We start from the raw sequence: 20,307 nt of genomic DNA, 5'->3' as shown, positions 1-20,307 counted from the left end.
AACAAAAACTACTTCTACTGGCTACCCACTAGTAGATTAAGAAAAGAAACATTGTGCAAATTTTCATCTTAAAAACCCAGCAATTTAGCTTGCTTCCTATAGATAACAGTATGTTAGGAAAGTATCTCCTGTTTTCAATTTCTTCTCTTCAGCACACACTATTTAAGGACCTCCACCTCAAGATGGGGAAGCATGGGGGTAAGAAGATGAGCCACAAAGGGCTAGGTCTGACCATGATTCCACCTTGTGGTGGACCTTGTGTGAATCACGTAACTCCCCAGAGCCTCAATATTCCTATCTGAATAATGGGAATAATTGTAGCTAACCAGGCTCAGGAGATATGGGAATAATATCACCCGACTCAGGAACAACTAAACTGGCACAGTTAAACCCTAAACCTAGACTCTGCTTAGTTTATATTAGACTCTCTGTGAATGCTATTATGTTTCTAAAACCAGCTGTGTTTTCCTTAAAGCAAGACTATCAGATTTCAGTTTATCCAATGATATATAACAATGAGAATAAAATATTGTGCCTGTGCAGGGTGTGATGTGGAATTGTTTTCGAGGTTAAATGCTATTTATTACTTGTTTTGTTTTCTTTCTAAAACACCAGGTGAGCCTGAATAATCTATAAGGAATGTGGGTGCTTTGACTACAATCCTCTTAGAACCTAAGCATATCTTATGCTACCCATTAAATGAAAAGCAATTTCTTAACTTCCTCCAACTGGAATTAACTCAGATAAAATTGCACTCATAACATCATACATCAACCAGGAAGTTCCTCATCTACTTGGTGACAAACTTTTCTTCCTTGGGACTCAAGGTTTGATTCACATATCACTAATAAAAAATCTAAGGTATCTTTGCATCCACAATCATTGCCCGTTGAAAACCAACAGAGCCTTGTAAACATTTCCCCAGTGTGTTCCCAAAAGGCTCCTGCCCTCGCAGTCAAGAGCATTGGGCTCTGGTCCCTTTAGTGACCACTCAGAATTTCCTTGCAGACTGAACATTCTATGGTCCTGCAATAAATAAAGGCACAATTGGCAAGGATATGCCTGGGTTAAGTGACCAGAGCTGCCTATTCTACAGCAAATCCACCCACCCTAATGGTTGTTAAATCCAAGGGTTTTTTTGTTGTTGTTGCTTTTTGTTTTTCTTTTTTCTCTGACAAAGGAGCACTGAACATGAGTGCATTCTTCTTGGGACAGAGGCCAGTAACAATCTGCTACAATATTTAGGAAAAGTACTGGGTCACCCTTTTGTGGTAAGAAAGGTTGGTATCACTTGAAAAAAAAAATTGTTGAGTACCTGCTAGGTGTCAGGTACTCCCCAAGTGATAATTTGAGCCTTGCAACAGTTTGAGGCTTAGAAGCAGCGAAAGTTAAAGTTTAAGATTAGGGTTAGGCTGGCCGTTGCTTCTTTCTAGAGATTAAAGCCTGCTGTTGCTAGAATTTTCTCTCCTCGGTAACTACATGGGCTATACAATTTGATCTTTCCTACTTCAATGAATCTGGGGTAAACTAAGGGAATCTAGTACCATCTCATGAGCACTCAACTTCAAGCCTTCTTTCTACCCAATGTTTAAAACTGAGGCAAAGCAAACAGAAGGGAAAAACTACCCCCACCCCACCCCCGCTCTTTCTCTCCTCTGTGCTGAGTAACGCGTAAAGATGTTCACTACGGCATTATGTTTCTGAAAAAGATCCTTCAGAAACGATCCTTCAGCAAACGTTACCTTTGCCTCAAGCAGTGGCAAATTAATTTAACTCAAGGTAAGGGTGATGTGGGTGAGTTTGGAGCGGTGTCATATTCACAATACAGCTGGCCCCGGGTACCCGCGGGGGATTAGTTCCTGGATAAAATTCACAGATGTCCAAGTCCCTTATATAAAATGGCATAGGAAAGTCAGCCCTCTGTATCCGCGAGTTCGATCCACGGTTGATTGATGTGGAACCCGCGGATACGGAGGGCTGGCTGTATTTTACTCCCTGCAAAGTGCCTAGGGACGCCAGTAGACTATGTACCCACGGTGCCTGCTCCGGCCGCCAATTTCTTACTTTCTACCAGTTCTTTTGAGATGGTGTTATAGAACATCTCAGTGCTAACCCCTGCCACTTTTTCATTGAGAAATTGAGGGATGTGGAGGTCTAGTTGAATGGATCCCAACCCAGTTGAATTAATGTTCTTTTATAACCGTGGTTCCAATACACTTGATGGGTTATGACTTAGGAGAATACTTTGGCTGCACCAGGTGGCAGAGCCCGAAAACACCTCGGTGGAGCTTTTTTGCAACACAGGCATATATTTTGGACTTGATATCAAAGCCCAAGCCAGAGAGGAAAGGAAGGCAGAAGATGAGACTTCCCCGTAGGAGATAGTTACCAATGAACTCAAAAGCCTCTTCAAAGTACTGCCTCAGGTTCTGCTTGTTGCTGTCGGTCGCCGGCAGCCGCTTGTAGTTGAACAGGCCTTTCTCGTAGTGGTAGAGGGGTAGGTGAGTGGTGACGTTGATGACATAGCCAATGTTCAGCCGCTGCATCGCATCCAGGTCCTGAGCATCCTGCTCGTTGCCGAGGAACAGGAAGGGCAAGATGGGCGTCAGCTCTGCATTCTCGATGTCGGGGGTGCTGGGGATGGACTGAGGTAGCATGCTCGAGGCCACAGATGCGCCGCTCCCCACTTCCCGGCACTCTTGGAGCTGGAGGGAGTTGTCACAGAGGTTTTCATGGTTCTGCTTAAAACTGCTAAGTCCACCTGGAACAAAAACACAGAAAGTGAGAATGACTACCCCTAGAACTTCAGAGCTGGCAGAAGATATCATTTTCCCCTTAGGAATGAGTGTGTTTAGTTGCTTAGTACATTTTTTAAAATAAAATCAAAATACAAATGAAAGTCCATTTGGAGGCAGAGGACAAACTTTGGAGGATATCACTGCATGCAGTACTTTGGAAATATGCTTTTTATACAAACTGGGGCATGTTCCCCTGGAAAGAGTTCCACGAAGCATCAGGCCATTTCATTAGCAGCAAATTTGTTCTGCCCCAAAGAGCCATATGCTCAGTGGCCTGTATAGAACCTTGCACTTTGGGAGCCCAGGAAGGCACAGACGACTTCCTTGGGTGTAGAATTTCTGCCTGTACCTGGGCAGTGTAGGTGTGTGTCTTGCGCTCTTTGTAAGCTCACCTTACCCAGAAGGCCAAGTTTGCCCCTAATACAGCAGAGTGGTTACAAGCAGGGACATTGGAAGAACCAGGTTATCTTGGCTGTAATCCCAGTTCCACTACTTCCTGCGTCTGTGACCTGGATACATTAATTTCTCTCTCTGGGCCTCAATTTCCCCATCTGTAAAATGAGCGTAATGGCATATACCTCTTAGGGTGATTGGGAGTCTGGAATGAATGGATACATCTATAAAGTATGCAAACCTCCCCCTCATCAAATGCAGTGTCACTTATGAGAATGTATCTTAAGGAAATCATCGGACCAAAGATAGCCAGCTAGATGCATAAAGATGTTCGCTACAGTTTTCTAGAAAGGTCAAAAACATTTTTTTAAAAGGGAGAAGTTGACATGTGCGTCCAGTGGAATATTATGTAGCCATGAAAAGTTGTGAAAGGAATATGAAAACAGTGTTTCTGTTTAATATTAAATGAAAAAAGCCAGTTTAAAAACATTCGGGCCTCCCTGGTGGCGCAGTGGTTAAGAGTCCGCCTGCCGATGCAGGGGATACGGGTTCGTGCCCCGGTCTGGGAGGATCCCATATGCCGCGGAGCGGCTGGGCCCGTGAGCCATGGCCGCTGGGCCTGCGCATCCGGAGCCTGTGCTCCGCAACGGGAGAGGCCACAACAGTGAGAGGCCCGCATACCACAAAAAGAAAAAAAAAAAACAAACATTCACCTTACATGTGATCAAAAGTTGAAAAAACATGCAAAAAAGAACACTGAAGTCAGGAAATTTATAGATCATAGTTTATTGCCTAAACTTTTCCTTTAGTATTTGTCAGATACTTTTGTGGATAAGCCCAAAGGATTATTACAGAGGTCAAATTATACAATATACATGTAAGGGCTATGAAATCAGAGTTGACATTATTAACTACCAAATGAGCTCTAATTCTTACCAACTAGATACACTCTGGCCTTCCCTTTGAACAGAGGGGGAAGTTGGAGATCTCCTAGAAGCTGAAAGCCACCAGAACCCAACACTGACCCACCTCCCCCTCCCCCAGATAGCTGCCTTACTTCTGTCTTGATAGTTTCAAGAGATAAGGGAGGAAACATAACGGGTGAACAGGATATGGTTGTGTTGAAATAAATACAGGAAGTCTATCTGTCTACCAGTTTCTGAACCTATGTCCTTCTCCGTTTCAAGTTTCATCTTTGGCAACCACAGCAGGAAGCTCCAGGCTGTAACCCAGACCAAGTCTCAGGGCTGTTCACAGCCAATGCACACCAGTCGTATAAACTGGGGAGGTCATATTTTCATTAAGATCCATCATGACTCAAAGATCATTCAAAGGGGGTAATATTATGACCACCTGTGAGTATCAAAACCTGTCTTTGCTTTTGGAAAAGAAAAAGAACAGCTATAAATTCATTTTAATTGATTTCTAGAATTAACGTCTGCCCTTACATCTTATTATTCTGCTATGAAACAAGGATTCAAATTAAAAGTTTGTCTGGATCCAACGAGATCATTTTTCAAGTAGATAGAAGAAATGGAAACCACCAGAAAAACTTCATTAGTGAATACCTAAACAAAAATTTGAAATTGCCCACTGTCACCATCACAAGCTCCACAAAAGAGACTAAAGAGTTATTTTAAAATCTGCTCAGCTTTGGCTCCATAAAATCCAAGTAAACAGTTCCACACTGGTTCTGTAATGGGAACCTAATTCACTTTTTGTTTTTTTTAAGAAAAAGACAGTTGTTACACTTTTCTGTATAAGATGAGAGAACAGAACAACAAAACAGATTCAAAAGAAGTCTTTAACGTTGTGGATTGGAGGGGGGGGAACTTCTCTCTGTTCTTATTTAGTGTACTCAAGCTGTAATTTGTCTTAAAAGCAGCTAGTTTAAAAAAATGCATGCCAGAAAACCACACACACAGAAAAAAGCAGCATACAGCTTTTTAAAATTCTGTCTCTACACCTCCTTTCCCAATGACATCAGCTGGAGGCTCCCCACCTGCCCAGTTGCCATAGCAGTTACACAAAGACATACAATGACATCAGTTGGCATGATATCAGCTCTTTGAGTGCAAACAATACAAGAAGAACTACTTTGTTTAAGGCCTTTGGTGCAACTGTGTTCTGGGGAGCCAATGATGTAATGCTAACAGGTGGCATGGGCCTTCCATTTGCCTAATGGGGGGAAAAAACCCATGGGGGAGGGGAGGGGAGGGGAAGGAATTGGAGACAGACAGACACAAAATACTCCGAATCCCAGGGGGTGCCCACGTGCAAAATTATGTGGATATTGTATGTTTAAGCCATGTGGGAACTCTGTTCATCGAATCTTTGGAGGCAGAGTGGATAGAAAAGGAAATATTCTAATTCACACATATTAACTAGACGAGGAAACCCTCATTGAGGGATATGAACAAACAGTCTGTTCAGTTGCCAGTCTGCTGACCAGTGTCGGCATCAATTCTCATTAAGGGCTGTGCACAGCTAGATACTGCAGTTAAAGAACTCTCTCTGGGGATGGCGCTTACAGCAAAATGAACCAGTAGAATCTCACAGTGGTGGTTTTGAGAGAGATGTCTGTAGGGAGGATTGTTTTCTTCCCTAAGAGGTTTGGAATTGGAAGCCAGGGAGGGATGAAGGGAAGATGAGGGCTAATATGGTTCTCCCTTCCAACTACTTTCCCTCCACCCTACCCCATCACATATCATAGAAGCCGAACAGACTGCTCACTTAATGAGGAGTTTTGATTATTTCATATTGTTATTACTACATAGGAACATTACAAGATGATAGCTAACAATTGAAGTGGAAGCAGTGTAGCATGGTGGTTAAGAGAGGGGTTAGAGGCAGGCAGACCCAGGTTGCAACGGTGATTCTGTCTCATGAGAGTTTGTAAGACCTGGTATAAATCCCTTTTCCTCATTAAGCCTCAGTTTACTGATCTGTAAAGTGGACTTAATATCACCTACCCATAGAATTGTGGTACAGGAAACCTATGTAACCATATAATCAGGCATTTGATAAATAACGTCTTATTACCCCAATGTCATCACTGTTATTGTCCTCACCTCCAGCTGATCTGCCGACTCTGAAGTTCGTGAGAACCCTAAATGCGGTGCAAGTGATTCTGAGGTCAGGCTGCTCAGGCCTGAATCCCAGCACTGCCAAATACTGGCTCTGAGACCCTGCACAAGGTCCTTACCTCTTGGCTTCTCCGTTTCCCCACATATAAAACAGAAACACCTACCTCAAACTACAGCCCTGAGGATTAAACTGATTTATAAAAATAAAGTACTTTGAAATGGTATCTAGCACATATGAAGCACTTTTGTTCATTACTGTGGAAAACTGCCATTTTAAAGATCTAAAAAGAATTCTAAGACAAATACCATATGATATCACCTATATGGGGAATCTAAAATATGACACAAAATGAACCTATCTATGAAACAGAAACGGACATAGAGAACAGACGTGTGGTTGCCAAGGGGCAGGGGGTTGAGGGAGGGATGGAGTGGGAGGTTGGGATTAGCAGATGGAAGCGATTATATACAGAATGGATAAACAACGAGGTCCTACTGTATCACACTGGGAACTATATTCAGTATCCTGTGATAAACCATAATGGAAAAGAATATAAAAAAGAATGTATGTATATATATATATATGTATAACTGAATCACTTTGCTGTACATCAGTAATTAACACAACATATCTCAAAAAAAAACAATTCAAAAGAAGGCAGAAAAGGAGGGAAAAATAAGGTACAAATTGAATGAATAAAAGAGCTTCGAGATACGAGGTTATCATCCAGAAAAAAATACATTCTGCTCAATATAAAGACTCTCAATGATAACAGGCTGATGTTTCCAGAGTTTTTATTTGTAAAAGCTTATTGAAAAAGAACTAGGAACCAAGGTATCTGAGAAGTTTTAAAGTTTAAATAATATACTTTTATCATAAAGAAAGCAACAGCTCCCTATCCTTCTTAAACAAACACATCTGATTTCATTTTTTCTTCGTCCTAGCTTTCCCAAGAAAGCCTGCATGTCTTTGGATTCCTGGGTTTGCCAGAGGAGAATTGAGTGTTTTCAATAAAATCACTCTTCTCTCCTCCCTCCACTCCTCTCCCCTGTGTCCCCAAGTCCCCACCAGGCTGCGTGATCTCTGTAGACACACAACTGCTCCCAGGCATCAGTGCAAATATTTCCCAGGCATGAGCAACAGTGCTGGGGGCAAACATTTCAGACCTTATCTCAAAACCAGGTTCTCTGCCAAAATGAGTATGATCAGCCTGTGGATTCTGAATGGGAGCAACAAAGAATACCCAGCACCCCTACAAAATATGTAGAAACGCAACCGGTGAGTTTCCTCCAATGGGAGGTCCCACTGAAGCAACGGATTCTAGTTGTAGTGGGAAACCTCTCTTTGTAGATGTATTTCACCTCCTGTAGTTGTGTTGGCTATTGCAGCCCTAGAAACACAACAGCCCTCTGTAATGTGATTCAGAAGCAGTGCTCTGGATGGCAAAATAAAGAAACCACATCCAAATGCAGAATCTATAAGCAAGAGATTTCCATCGTCCAAAGATGGCCAGCACTTTGGCACACTAGCTTTTTGGCTTCATGCTAAGTTGAAAAGTGAGCATTTTTCAGAAATCTAAGGAAGACTCTCACTGAAGGTCAGCAAATGACATTAACACCCAAAGAAAAGTGGAAGGGAACTCAAGTCGGACTTTTCTACAAGCTTGCTGCGAGCATATCCATTGCCCTTTTTTGTTGTTTAGAGTTTCTTATTGGGTGATTCATTTTTTAAAGTAAAATGGTACTTGATGATAGTGGTTAAGAATGTAGACTCTGGAGCCAGATGGCTTGAGTTGAGAATCCTGGCTTCCATCACTAATAGCTGTGTTACCTTGGTAAGTTAGTTAACATCTCTGCACCTCAAATCTCCACACCTATAACGTGGAGTTAACAGTAGTATTTATCTCACAGGGCCCTTAATATGGATAAAATGCTGCATGAGTTAGATATTATCAGTATAAATGGGAGAGATACTGGTATAAAGGGGGTCCTGATGGATACAAATTCGTGGGTCCTCCATGGAAACTGGAGTCCATCTAAACAGACTCCCAAGATTCTATTTTCACAAGGATCCTTGTGGAAGAAACAAAGCCTGAATAAACTGGAGCTGACGTCAGGTTTCCAGAGTCGAAACTCCCAAAGATGGGGGCGGTCAGAGCTGTTTCATACTTTTCAGGGAAGAAAATCATCCACCTTAACAGGAGAAATATTAGAGATACAAACTAGAGCCATGAAGATTACTTCTAACTCTTGTTTTCTATGAAATTGTCTTCATAGGTCACTGACACGACTAGGGATTTTATAGTAGGAATGATTTCAAGTTTAATACCAGACGGTATCACCTAAACTGTCCTATGATCGTGTCCCCAGGGAACATGTATTCCTTCCTAATGGCAATAAAGGGAGGCTGTATCAAAGAGGGAGAATGAGTCCAAAGTGCTGTGTCACCAGGTGTAAGGTAAGAAAAAAAGGGATAAAGTAACAACTTTGTTACCAGGGGAAGAGAGAGACTTAGGAGGCTGAGTCCAACAGTGTTGCTGGTGGGGACCGTGAGTCAGAGAGGAGTAACCCTACGATCCCTAAATCACATCATTTCTTTGCTTACATGTGAAAAGTCCAATGTGTGAAAAAACATAGACAACGAGTTACCATAAAGCTTAAAACTCTTTAAAAAAAAATTAGGATCTTGAATTCAGTTGAGCACATTTTGATTATCTGGGCAAATACTGTTAAGTGTTCCAGGAAGATATATCTGCTCATATGTTAGTCCCTTGCTTCATGGATTTTTTTTTTACTGTCTGTTCTCTCTTAGGAGATACAAATCCTCTACAGATATACTTTAAAAGCCAACTACAGAAGGCAGTTTATTATATATAAGGCAGCAGGGAAAGAGTACAGGAATAACCTTATTTAAATCCCTTTGTACACAGGACTTCGCTATATGTCACAGGAAGATAGGTGATTTGTTGATATGTTTGATACCAATAGCTGTAGGGAAGATATCAATCGCTTGGTCATGGATGGGTGATCCATCTATTTTTGGAAATAATTTATAAAAATTAAAAGATAAGTTAAAGGACCTCTCTGGTATCTGTTCGACCTAGTGACAAACCATAGGTAGAAATTACTTCAAGAATGGCCCTCCCAAAACTGTCCTTCCAAAATAGACTAAAGATTACTCCTGTCCTTATACTTAATAGTAATCTAACAAAGTTGTCTTTAGTGATGTTTTGAGAGAGAAAAAAGGAAAATTCCTCAAAAGTTTATACCAGAATATTCTCAGATTTTGAGTTAATAATACAGCCCTTTCACTGGATTTTCAGCTGGACAAAAATCATAATTTAGACTATTGATGCTGGGCAAAAATCATAATTTAGACTATTGATGCTTACCTGAAATAGACATCATTTGTATCATCATTGTAACTCAGGTATCTTATTTTTGTTTCCCTCAGATTATGTGCCATCCCTCCCACCCCAACAGTTCGGTAGACTGTAAAATCTGCCATTCTGGAAATAAGCTAATACTTGACTATCATATGTACCAAGAATTAAAAACAATAATTTTTGCTCCTTCCTAATCTTTGTATAATTTACAATATGCTTTCAGCTAAATTTTTGGTTCTGCATACTTCTACAACCATTTTCAATTATTAACTTGTTTGGGGGCTCTGATTTCTTCTGTCTTAAAATATATTGCTTCCTTCTTTGACTGTTAGAATCTTTGTAATAACCTCAGTGGAAAGAATTTCTTTTTTTTTTTTCTTTTTTTAACTCCTGCCTAAATATTCACCTCAAGAAAGCAAACCGAATCAGAAAGATCCAATGACTTAGGAACTGTGATTTACAAAAATTGAACATGAAGCTTTAATTGTATGCCTTCCAAGAAACGCTGACGCTGGCACATTTTTGTCAAAGTTTAAAAGATTCTGCTTGTGTCCCTGCCACCCCACCCTCTGCTCAGAAGTTGCCTCTGCTCCCTCCACTCGGGCAACCCCCACCTTGTACTCTGTGTCTAATGAATCTGTTTCAGTTTTGTTTTGTTTGCTCATTTGTTCTGTCGGGAGACAGGCAAAAGAGGTGAAGGAGATGAAGAGGTACAAACTTCCAACTATTAAATATATAAGTCATGGGGATGAAATGCACAGCATAGGGAATATAGTCAATATTATTGTAATAACTCTGTATGATGACAGATGGTAACTAGACTTAGCACGGGGATCATTTTGTAGTGTATAAAAATATTGAATCACTATGTTGTACACCTGAAACGAATGTAATATTGTATGTCAATTATAATTCAATAAAACATAAAATGAGCTAATTTTATGGTATGTAAATGATAGCTCAATAAAGCTACTTTAAAAGCAAAACAAAAGCAAAGAAACAAACAAACAGAAAAAAAAGTTGAGGAAGGAATGAATTGGGAGTTTGGGATTAGCAGATGCAAACTATTAAACAAAGAATAAATAAACAACAAGGTCCTACTGTATAGCACAGGGAACTCTATTCAATATCCTGTGATAAACTATAATGGAAAAGAATATGAAAAAGAATGTATCTATATGTATAACTGAATCACTTTGCTGTACAGCAGAAATTAACAAAACATTGTACAACTACCCTTCAATAAAATCAATTTAAAAAAACAGTTGTCTGCAGTACACATAAGTCCTCTCTCTACCGAATTGGTGGAGAAAAGGGCTGGGGATTAAATTTCAGCCTGCTGAAGTAGCTCTCAATTGCACACAAAAAAGGCAAATTTTTGTTACTACCCTTGAAGGGGGGTGCCCTTGTGTTGCCCCCTTGTTACCATTCCTACTTTAAGGCTTTAATGGGTAACCAGTGTTTAGGATACCACCAGTTTAATTTGTGTGTATTTGAATAACACAGGCAGATTGTTTGAGAGGATACTTCGCAAGTATGTAAATACAGCCTGTTTCTTTAAATCTGTTACCTCATTTATTTACATTAGAACAGAAAGCACTGCCAGAAGCAACAGCTGATGACAGTCATGTCATTTTCCACAAAGACAACAATTAAATAGCTTTGTGTTCTTTTAATGAGCAGATGACTTCTCTGAGGGCAGGCTTCAAACTTAACATGGCAGAGTTCCCACAGCCAAGAAGGAACCCCTCAGGTTCTGCAGAAGTCGCTGTGACTTTAAGGAAAAGCACCCTCTGGGCCCCTGTCCTCTACAGCCAGCAGGCCTGTGTTTGCTCCTCTTTCTGCCCTCCCTCCTGGCCTCCCCCTCCCTCTCTCAAAAACACTTGGGGAGGGCTTCCCTGGTGGCGCAGTGGTTGAGAGTCCGCCTGCCAATTCAGGGGACACGGGTTCGTGCCCCGGTCCGGGAAGATCCCACATGCCGCGGAGTGGCTGGGCCCGTTAGCCATGGCCGCTGAGCCTGAGCGTCCGGAGCCTGTGCTCTGCAACGGGAGAGGCCACAGCGGTGAGAGGCCCGCGTACCGCAAAACAAAAACAAACAAACAAACAAACAAAAAGCACTTGGGGAAGAAAACAAGAGGGAGATTTTACCTGGAATATATTTGATTTGATGGTTAAATGTCCAATGAATCCACAGAATATTTTTCAACCTATTTTTAAAGAGTTGATGGTGTGGGTGGGAAAAGGGGTCAAGCCTCCCCCCTGCCCTCCCACACACACTGTGAGCCCCCCTTGGTGCAGAAAACCCCATCTTCACACCCACCCTCCCCATTCTGTCTCTAAAACCTTTCAGGAGGCACCACCGGGAAAGCAGGGGGTGGGCCTAAATGACTTCTCCAAGTCACTCCCTCAGCCTGAGGGGCTGAAGAAGCCTTCCACACTCCCTTAGGCTGAGCCTGGACTGGTCAGAGTGGACATTTCTGGGGGTCCAACTGCCCCTTCATCCTCCCAGTCCGCCTTGTGGAGCTTCATATTCACTGGGACTTCATCGGCCCCGAGACTGAGCTTCACTCCCACTCACAAAAACACCACTTAAAGAGAGCAAATTTAATAGCTTTTTCTTTTCAAGACAAAGCTTTGGGATTCAGTCAAGGGAATGGCTTTCCACTAAGAAGTGTGCCTATCAAATCACGGGCAATATGATATGATATATATGGAGGGAAAAGAGGGGCTGATAGAAAGACAGCCAAGTTCGAGCCTCAGGTTCCTGAAAATCTGCAGGTTCATATTTCCTTCTGGTCACTCCACGTCTAACCTTTACCTATGTCAGCCCACGCCAACCAGCTCCCAGGGAGAAAGGCACATCCTAAACACATAGCTCAGGTCTCTGGGTTTTCTTAACAGACACACCAGTTATAGGAACACAAGCTTCACTTTTAAAATCTCTTTTATCAGAGAGCAAGCCCTCCCAGACATTTTGAGACTCAACTGACAGGCTGAAGATGTCCCTTCCCTCTCCCCTCTCCCTCTCTCCCCACCGGTCAGGGTCCAGTGGGACGAGATGGATGATCAGCATACAAACACAAATAAAAAGGTAATAATTAATGATGATAAGGGCCATGAGGTGCCCTCCAGTTCCTGCCTGGGCGCTGTGAGAGGGGAGTGATTAGATCAGGGTTTAGGGCCAGCCTCTCTGGGGATAAGAAGGGATTGACTAGTTTGGAAAAGGGGTGGAGGGGAGGGGGTCCAGGAGAACAGTGGAAGCAGAGAGAATCACGCTAGGGGAAAAAGCAGGACACTCGTGAGGCCTGCGATGACTCAAAGGGACAGAATGTGGTGAAGCAGAATGAGGGGGAGGGAGTGACCAGCGGAGGGCAAAGGAGTCTGCAGAGGGCTTCTTAGGGCCATTAAGCAGTTGGGATTTTATTCTAAGTTCAGTGGGAAGCTCCTGAATGTTCACAAGTCCATAATACATGATCAATATGAGTTTGAAAGGAAAAGAGAAAGTGACAGCCAGAAAAAAGTTAATCTAGAAGATGGTGCAATTTACAAATAGTCCAAAAGCTGGGCAAAATCCATACCCTTTTTCTCTCAGAATACATGTTTTGTACCTGCTATGGATTGAATTGTGTCTCCCCCACCCAAATTCACATGCTGAAGCCCTAACCCCTACCGTGATGGCATTTGGAGATGGGGCCTTTGATAGATAATTAGGTGTCGATGAGGGTGGGGTCCTCTTAAAGGGGGTTAGTGCCCTTATAAGAAGAGACACCAGAGAGCTTGCTCGCTCTCTCTGTGTCTGTCTCTCTGTGTCTGTCTGTCTCTCTCTTTCTCTCCCATTGAGGACACAGCAAAAAGGTACCCATCTGCAAGCCAGGAAGACCTCACCAGAACCTGGCCATCCTAGCATCCTGATCTTGGACTTCCAACCTCCAGAACTGTGAGAAAATAAATGTCTGTTGTTGAAGCTGCCCAGTCTATGGCATTTGGTCATGGCAGCCCAAGCAGACTAACACAGTACTACTTTTAACTCCCAGTATAGCTCACTTTTTAAAAAGATAAATTATAATTCTTACTTTTGAAGAACCACACCCAAAGCTGTGGATTGCCTGAGAACCTGGCCCCTGGGAGCCAACCCAAGTGGGTACCATATCTCAAAATCAAGCCAGGAGTCATCCAAGGTCAAGATGGGGATGTTGCCTAAGGGACAGCATACTCATAAGAAGCAAGCCCATGGAATCTTCCAGAACCTTCGTTCCACAAGCCAGCTGCAAGCAGAGGAGCCCACTTCTTCCCAAAGACACATGCCTCCTCATTACTTATACTCTCCTTATGGATCAGCATTGACCTATGCCCTTCCTACAGCATCTCCCTGGGTTGAAAAACAGTTTAGCTGGAGACCTTCTGTGTATTTGGGAGGCCACTCAGTACCATGTTAGGGCTTCACCTCCTCTGTTCACTAAATAGCTCAATACTGGCTAATCCATCAAGACGGATTAAGGGAAGGGAAAAAAATCCATGAGATCATACTGGAAGGTTAGAGAGGGAAGAATGTTAACAGGAGGAGAGAGCTATAAAACACAAAGCCATATTTTCCCCAAGAGCTCAAGAAGATAGTCCCCATTATTGTTTAATTCTCTGAAGAGAGGGAAAACATTCTTTGCTTTGCAGTGCCTGAGTTTAAGTAATGAAGCACTGCTAAACAAACAAACAGAAGAAAGCCCAGTAAAGCTATTCATTAAACAAGCCCACTGTACAAAAGGAAAACTGTTGCTTAACAATCCACCTCCCCCGAGGACCAACATTTATCTTAGACCCCAAATTAAACACATTACAACTTCACAGCAAAAGTATGTTTCCCAATGGGATTTAAGTAGAGTCCAATTAAATAAATCTCTAGAAATATCAAGAACAAGCCTCAAGAGAGAGCATATTTCTACTGTGAAACATTCCCATTGGAAGTTACATTCGTAAAAGGTCATCTACAAACGTCTATGACAAGAGGAGGGGAAGCAAGGCAGGAAGCAAGGCAAGGTCACACAAGTGAAGCCCGGGTGGGTTCCATCCCTACAATCGCGTATGGAAGTGCCTAGCCAAAAATGGTGTGTGCATCTCCACTCGCTGTGAATGAAACCCCCATGTCCAAACAAACAGCTTTTATGACCATGTGTTTTCATATGATCTGGAGGTCAAAGGGCTGTGGCGTAGGGAATTCAGGAAGTGGTAGGGGAAAGGATCAAGTGTCAACATCAAACTGTGAGTTGTTTTACTGAACCAGTGTTTTCAGTTCACAAAAGGCAGAGCAACAACTTCCTCAAGTCACTGAACTGAATTCTATATTTGGCAAGAATACTAAGCAAGTCTGAGCATTAAGGATAAACTGCCAGAAAGAGCAGGCGTGAGCTCTCCCAGCTCAGGGGTTCACCCAGACAGCCATGCCCAATGGTCCAACCCCTGAATGAGGGCTGAGCTGGAAAAGGTCAGCCTGAAGCCAGGTTAGGCCTCTGTGTGCTGAGAGATACACCAGTTTGCATCAGGTCAAAAGCTAGCATGTCCCCATGTAGTGGACCACCTTCTGGGATGAAAGGGAAGATAAAACAACCAGGAGGCCAGTACATCTCTGAGAAGGTGAGCTGGGATTATATACTGTCAATGTAGACTTAACACTAAGTGGAAGGCCAGCCAAGTAATGGTCGGTTCAACCTGGGACATGTGAAACGGAGAGGTGATCTGGTATGCACCCCACATCTGGCACCGTCAGACTTCCCAGCCACATCCCATTGAAGCCATGACTAACACTGCTCAGGGGGACAGAAGTCCTGACAGCAAGGACTTGGAACACAGCCCTTCTTTCTACGCTGAAGTTATACTGGGTGCTAGCGACCCCTCTTGCCCCTTCTAGAAAATCAGAGGTTTGGTTCCTCTAAGTTTCTCCCAATTCCAGCATTCTATAACTTCAGCACAGTGTGGATAAACTGGACATTGGTGAACAAGGGCAAGAATGAGAGCAGCTGTCGTAGGGTATGTGAGGCCGGGAGGGCCTGCCTCCCACCTCAGGGCCTTTGCACGTGCTGCTCCCTCTTCCTGGAACTCCCTTCCCCGAGGTCCTCAAGTAGGTGATCCAGACCTCAGATCAAATGGGATCGCCTTATAAAGGTCTTCCCTTTATCTACCCTCCCATAGATCTCTATCATTATACCATGAAGTTTTAAAGTTTTGTGGTCTTCACGGATCACTTATCTGAAATCACTTGTTAATTTCTTCGCTCGTTTATTGCTATTATTAAAATGTGGATCCCAAGAAAGCCGAGCTGTTGTCTGTCTTGGGCGAAATACAGCACCACTGCCCTGTGGCTCGGGCGGCCTCCACACTTTTCCAGCAGTATGATCTCGGCAAAGCTCCTTGCCTTCTTGCACCCAAGGTTCCTCATTTGCAAAATACAGCTAATAATAGTACCAACAGGCAACAATAAGAGTCATTGCAAGGATTTAATGAGCTAATACTGGTAGCTATTAATAGAAATTGTAAAGATTCACGACTGTTTAGACCTACAGCTATACCTGATTTGTATACTAGGCCTCATTAAATGTTTCTAGACTAAATGAGCTTTAGAATGAGAAGAGAAAGGGCCAGTTCACTATAAAGTATGTATTATGTGTTTCTCAGCATAATGCCAGGAATTTGGAAGATTAAAAATTTTTTTTAAATAATATATAGTTTCTGAAGATAAATCAAATGGGAGAAAGAAGGAGAGATGAAGCAACAATAGAGGAAAGTTAGCAAAAGGCCCAGCAGAAGACACATTTTAGGAATCCCTGAATATCCTGTGATAAACCATAATGGAAAAGAATATGAAAAGGAATGTATGTATATGTATAACTGAATCATTTTCCTGTACAGCAGAAATTAACACATTGTGAATCAACTATACTTGAATAAAACAAATTAAAAAAATAGAATACCTGAAATGATGTCACCCCGCTGTGACTTGTGTAGGACAGGTGCAGGGCCAGCCAGGTGAGTTTAGCGTGAGGACACAGAAACCCTGTCACTCCCAAGGCTGGGGAGGAGGGCCGGAAAGGCTCATGGAGAAGAGTCTGCAGGACTGACAAATAGCCGAGCCCGAGGATGGCTGGGGTCTAAGACAATTCTTACCTGGTGGGCTTTTAACCTTTTCTCCCCTCTCCATGCCTCCTCCTTGGACATTCTATATAAACGATGAATGCGCGGAAAGAGCCATGAACAAGAAAAGGAGGCTTAGTAGGGAGAAATCGGTCTGCGAGATGTCAGGGAACAGTGGGAGGGACCCCCGGTCCATTTCCACACACATTTATTAAGCATTAAACGTGGTCTGGGATGACAGTACTGAGAGTACAAAACGCAAGATCTGGTTGGGCCCCCTCCCAGCTAGCTGGCCGGCTCACTGAGACAAGGTGAGTGGTGACACATAGATGATTCACACAGTGTGCATTCACCACCCCCAGGTCCATTTCGTCTGCCTCCTGTTGAAGGGACACGAGGCTGGTTCTAAAATCATGAATTCTGGGGTCCTCCTATCCCTCCCTCTAACCCTGCACCTTTGGGCAAGTTACTTAACTCGGAGTCCATTTTAAAACACAATTGCATCTTAAGGGTTTTTTCTTCAGACACAGGAGTTTCCCTCTTCTCTACAAAAGAGGGTTACAGCCCTTGCTCTCCCACAGGGGTAACATTATGGGTGTTCTTGAAAGACAGACAAGGGGCATCAGAGCCTCCGGTCCTCCGGCAGGTGAGATGCTCAGAGACACAGCGTGAGAAGAGAATGCCCAGTTTTCTGTCCCTCTTTGGCTGGTTCTGATAAACCCATTCTATCCTTCTTAGAAACTGGGACTTACCTCCCACAGTTACTGAGAGTGGCAGTTACCTAAGAGGTAACTGTCCCCAACCTTAAAGCCAAACAGTTCTGGAGAGTGAGAAATGGAAGATTGCCTGCCATATCCGTAAACAAAGGATGTCACAGTCATCAGTGACTGCAGCCCTCCAACAGGAGCCGGTGAGCCCTGAGGGAACTCAGGATGTGAAAACACAGGATCCTGGTCCCAGAGAGCTGAGGTGCATATGAAAGGAGTGATTTCAATAAGCCCAGACTCTTACACCTTCCCATGCATAGAAAGGCGCTAAATTCCTTAACTTGGGATAGCTGGTTTTCCTTAACAAACAATAATCTTTTGACATTTGGACTACTGGCCCTTTGTTGCAAAACTTCTACATAACCTGGCTCTGGCTTCCCCACCACCACCCCGCTGCCCACACACACTGCCTAGGAGCAGTTCTCTCAGGGTTACTTAAGATGATGCCTCCCAGGCTCGAAGTCCTAAAAATTTCCACCGAATAAAACATAACTCTCAACTTTAGGTTGTGAATAATTTTTTAGTGGACAAGAGCAAGCCTGGCACAATGGCAGTATGCAAAGTGCCCAGCTGGCCCAAGTAGGTGGAAATCAAGTCATCTTGGGCATTTCAAAAGACCTCTTTTCCAACTCTAGAACCCTTTTTGTTTCATTCCTGGTTTTCATTGGTAAAGGAATCTCCCTTTGCCATAACTACACCGCTTAAGTTTGTCTCTTCTTAGAAATGTGCCATCCCGGGCAGCCCCAGGATGCCCTCGTAGGAGTCCACTTTCTAGGAGCTGGTGACCTAAGAGGGCCTGGCAGGAAAAGAGCCAGGCCTGAGCAGGAAAAGAAGGGTAATGGTTACTGGACCACAGGGAAGACAGAGTGTCTATTTTAAGTGGGAAGGAGAAAACAAACCAAAAAATAAAAACACATGGGGTGATGGTTTAAAAATCCAAACAAAAGCCGCCGAAGAAAAGACAACAGTTGATCTGAACACAGTGTTTAGCAGATGTAATAGGACATGTATGACAAAAGTGCGATTCTAGACATTGCAAACTACTTAAGAAAACAACCACTCCTTACCCGTATTATCACCCTATAACAGTTTCCTATAAGGAATTTAATCCCAACACCAATATTTAAGAATCTCTGGGGGGCTTCCCTGGTGGCGCAGTGGTTGAGAGTCTGCCTGCCGATGCAGGGGACGCGGGTTCGTGCCCCGGTCCGGGAGGATCCCACATGCCGCGGAGCGGCTGGGCCCGTGAGCCATGGCCGCTGGGCCTGCGCATCCGGAGCCTGTGCTCCGCAATGGGAGAGGCCACAACAGTGAGAGGCCCGCGTACGCAAAAATTAAAAAAAATTAAAAAAAAAGAATTTCTGATACCAAAGCTGTATGTAACATATGTATGTCACCACCTCTCATGTGGTGTCTTCTGGGAGATGAAGAAGCAGAGAGGACCCCAAGAATTGCAGGCTGGAAGGTTCTGGGCGTGATGGTGTCAGAGGCTACCCTGTCTCTGGGCTAAGCCTAGTGGGCAAAAGCAGTTGCTGGAAGACTGAGTCACTTTATAAGTCTAGAGCATAACTGGCCATTGTCACCCAGGATGGTGGGGTAGAGAAACAAGCAAGTTAAGCTACATACAGAACTCTGCTTTCCCAAACACTGTGCCCCTAAAACAAACATCTCCATGGAAGGCAGTCTATTCTTGCAAAACTTCAGTGCAACTCTGACCCTAACAACACAGAGTCAGCACAGACTCCACAAGTTAAGGGCATGGTCCCCAGCAAGACTGTCCTCACTTCTGACGCCAGCCACAAGTCCAGGGGTTCCCAGGCGACCCACACTTCTGACCAATTGGCTAAAAATTCTGGGATTCCCACACCCCCCTCAGGTTGGATAGTTCACTAGAATGACTCGCAGAGCTCTCCTTGCTATTATGGTTTTATTATAAAGGATACAAATCAGGACCAGGCAAATGAAGAGACACACAGAGCAAGATCTGGGAGGGTCCTGAACCAGGAGCTTCTGTGTCCTACGGACTCATCACCCTTTCAGCTCACCGTTGTGTTCATTAATCAGAAAGCTGAACCCAGCCTCAGTGTTAAGTTTTTTGTTTGTTTGTTTGTTTGCTTTTAATTTATTTATTTATTTATTTATTTTTGGCTGTATTGGGTCTGTTGCTAAGCATGGGCTTTCTCTAGTTGTGGCGAGCGGGGCTACTCTTCGTAGCGGTGTGCCGGCTTCTCATTGCAGTGGCTTCTCTTGTTGTTGAGCACGGGCTCTAGGCGCATGGGCTTCAGTAGTTGGCGGCACGTGGACTTCAGTAGTTGTGGCTCGTGGCCCAGGATCAGTAGCTGTGGTGCATGGGCTTGGTTGGTCCGCGGCATGTGGGATCTTCCTGGACCAGGGCTTGAACCCGTGTCCCCCGCATTGGCAGGCAGATTCTTAACCACTGCACCACTAAGGAAGTCTTGGTGTTGAGTTTTTATCGCAGCTTCATTACGTAGATATGATTGATTGAACCACTGGTCACGTGACTGAACGCAATCTCCAGCCCCCCTTTCTTCCCAGGAGGAGCTCAGACTAATACAAACCCGCCACCCTCTAATCGCATTGTCGGTCTTTCTGATGAGCTACCCCTGTTCTAAATCATCTCACAGTAGCATAAGCTCAGGTGTAACTAGAGGTTACCTCCCAGGAACAACCAAAGGCAAAAGCCAGACAAATTCTGCATCACACAACAGTTCTGTCCTGGGGGAGAACATTGGCTCTT

The 20,307-nt window shown here is 43.6% G+C and overlaps 1 protein-coding gene across 2 annotated transcripts in view; it reads right to left on the bottom strand.

Annotated features, from left to right (window-relative positions):
• DUSP10 (dual specificity phosphatase 10) overlaps nt 1–20,307 on the bottom strand; it is a 40,891-nt gene that overhangs the window by 2,080 nt on the left and 18,504 nt on the right. For both annotated transcript variants that reach the window (XM_060091417.1, XM_060091416.1), the window contains exon 3: nt 2,390–2,761. In XM_060091417.1, coding sequence (XP_059947400.1) covers nt 2,390–2,761 — 372 coding nt within the window. The remainder of the gene's footprint in view (nt 1–2,389; nt 2,762–20,307) is intronic.

This window comes from Mesoplodon densirostris, chromosome 2, assembly GCF_025265405.1.
Source record: "Mesoplodon densirostris isolate mMesDen1 chromosome 2, mMesDen1 primary haplotype, whole genome shotgun sequence".
Taxonomy (NCBI): domain Eukaryota; kingdom Metazoa; phylum Chordata; class Mammalia; order Artiodactyla; family Ziphiidae; genus Mesoplodon; species Mesoplodon densirostris.
This window is presented reverse-complemented; position numbering and strand designations above follow the sequence as displayed.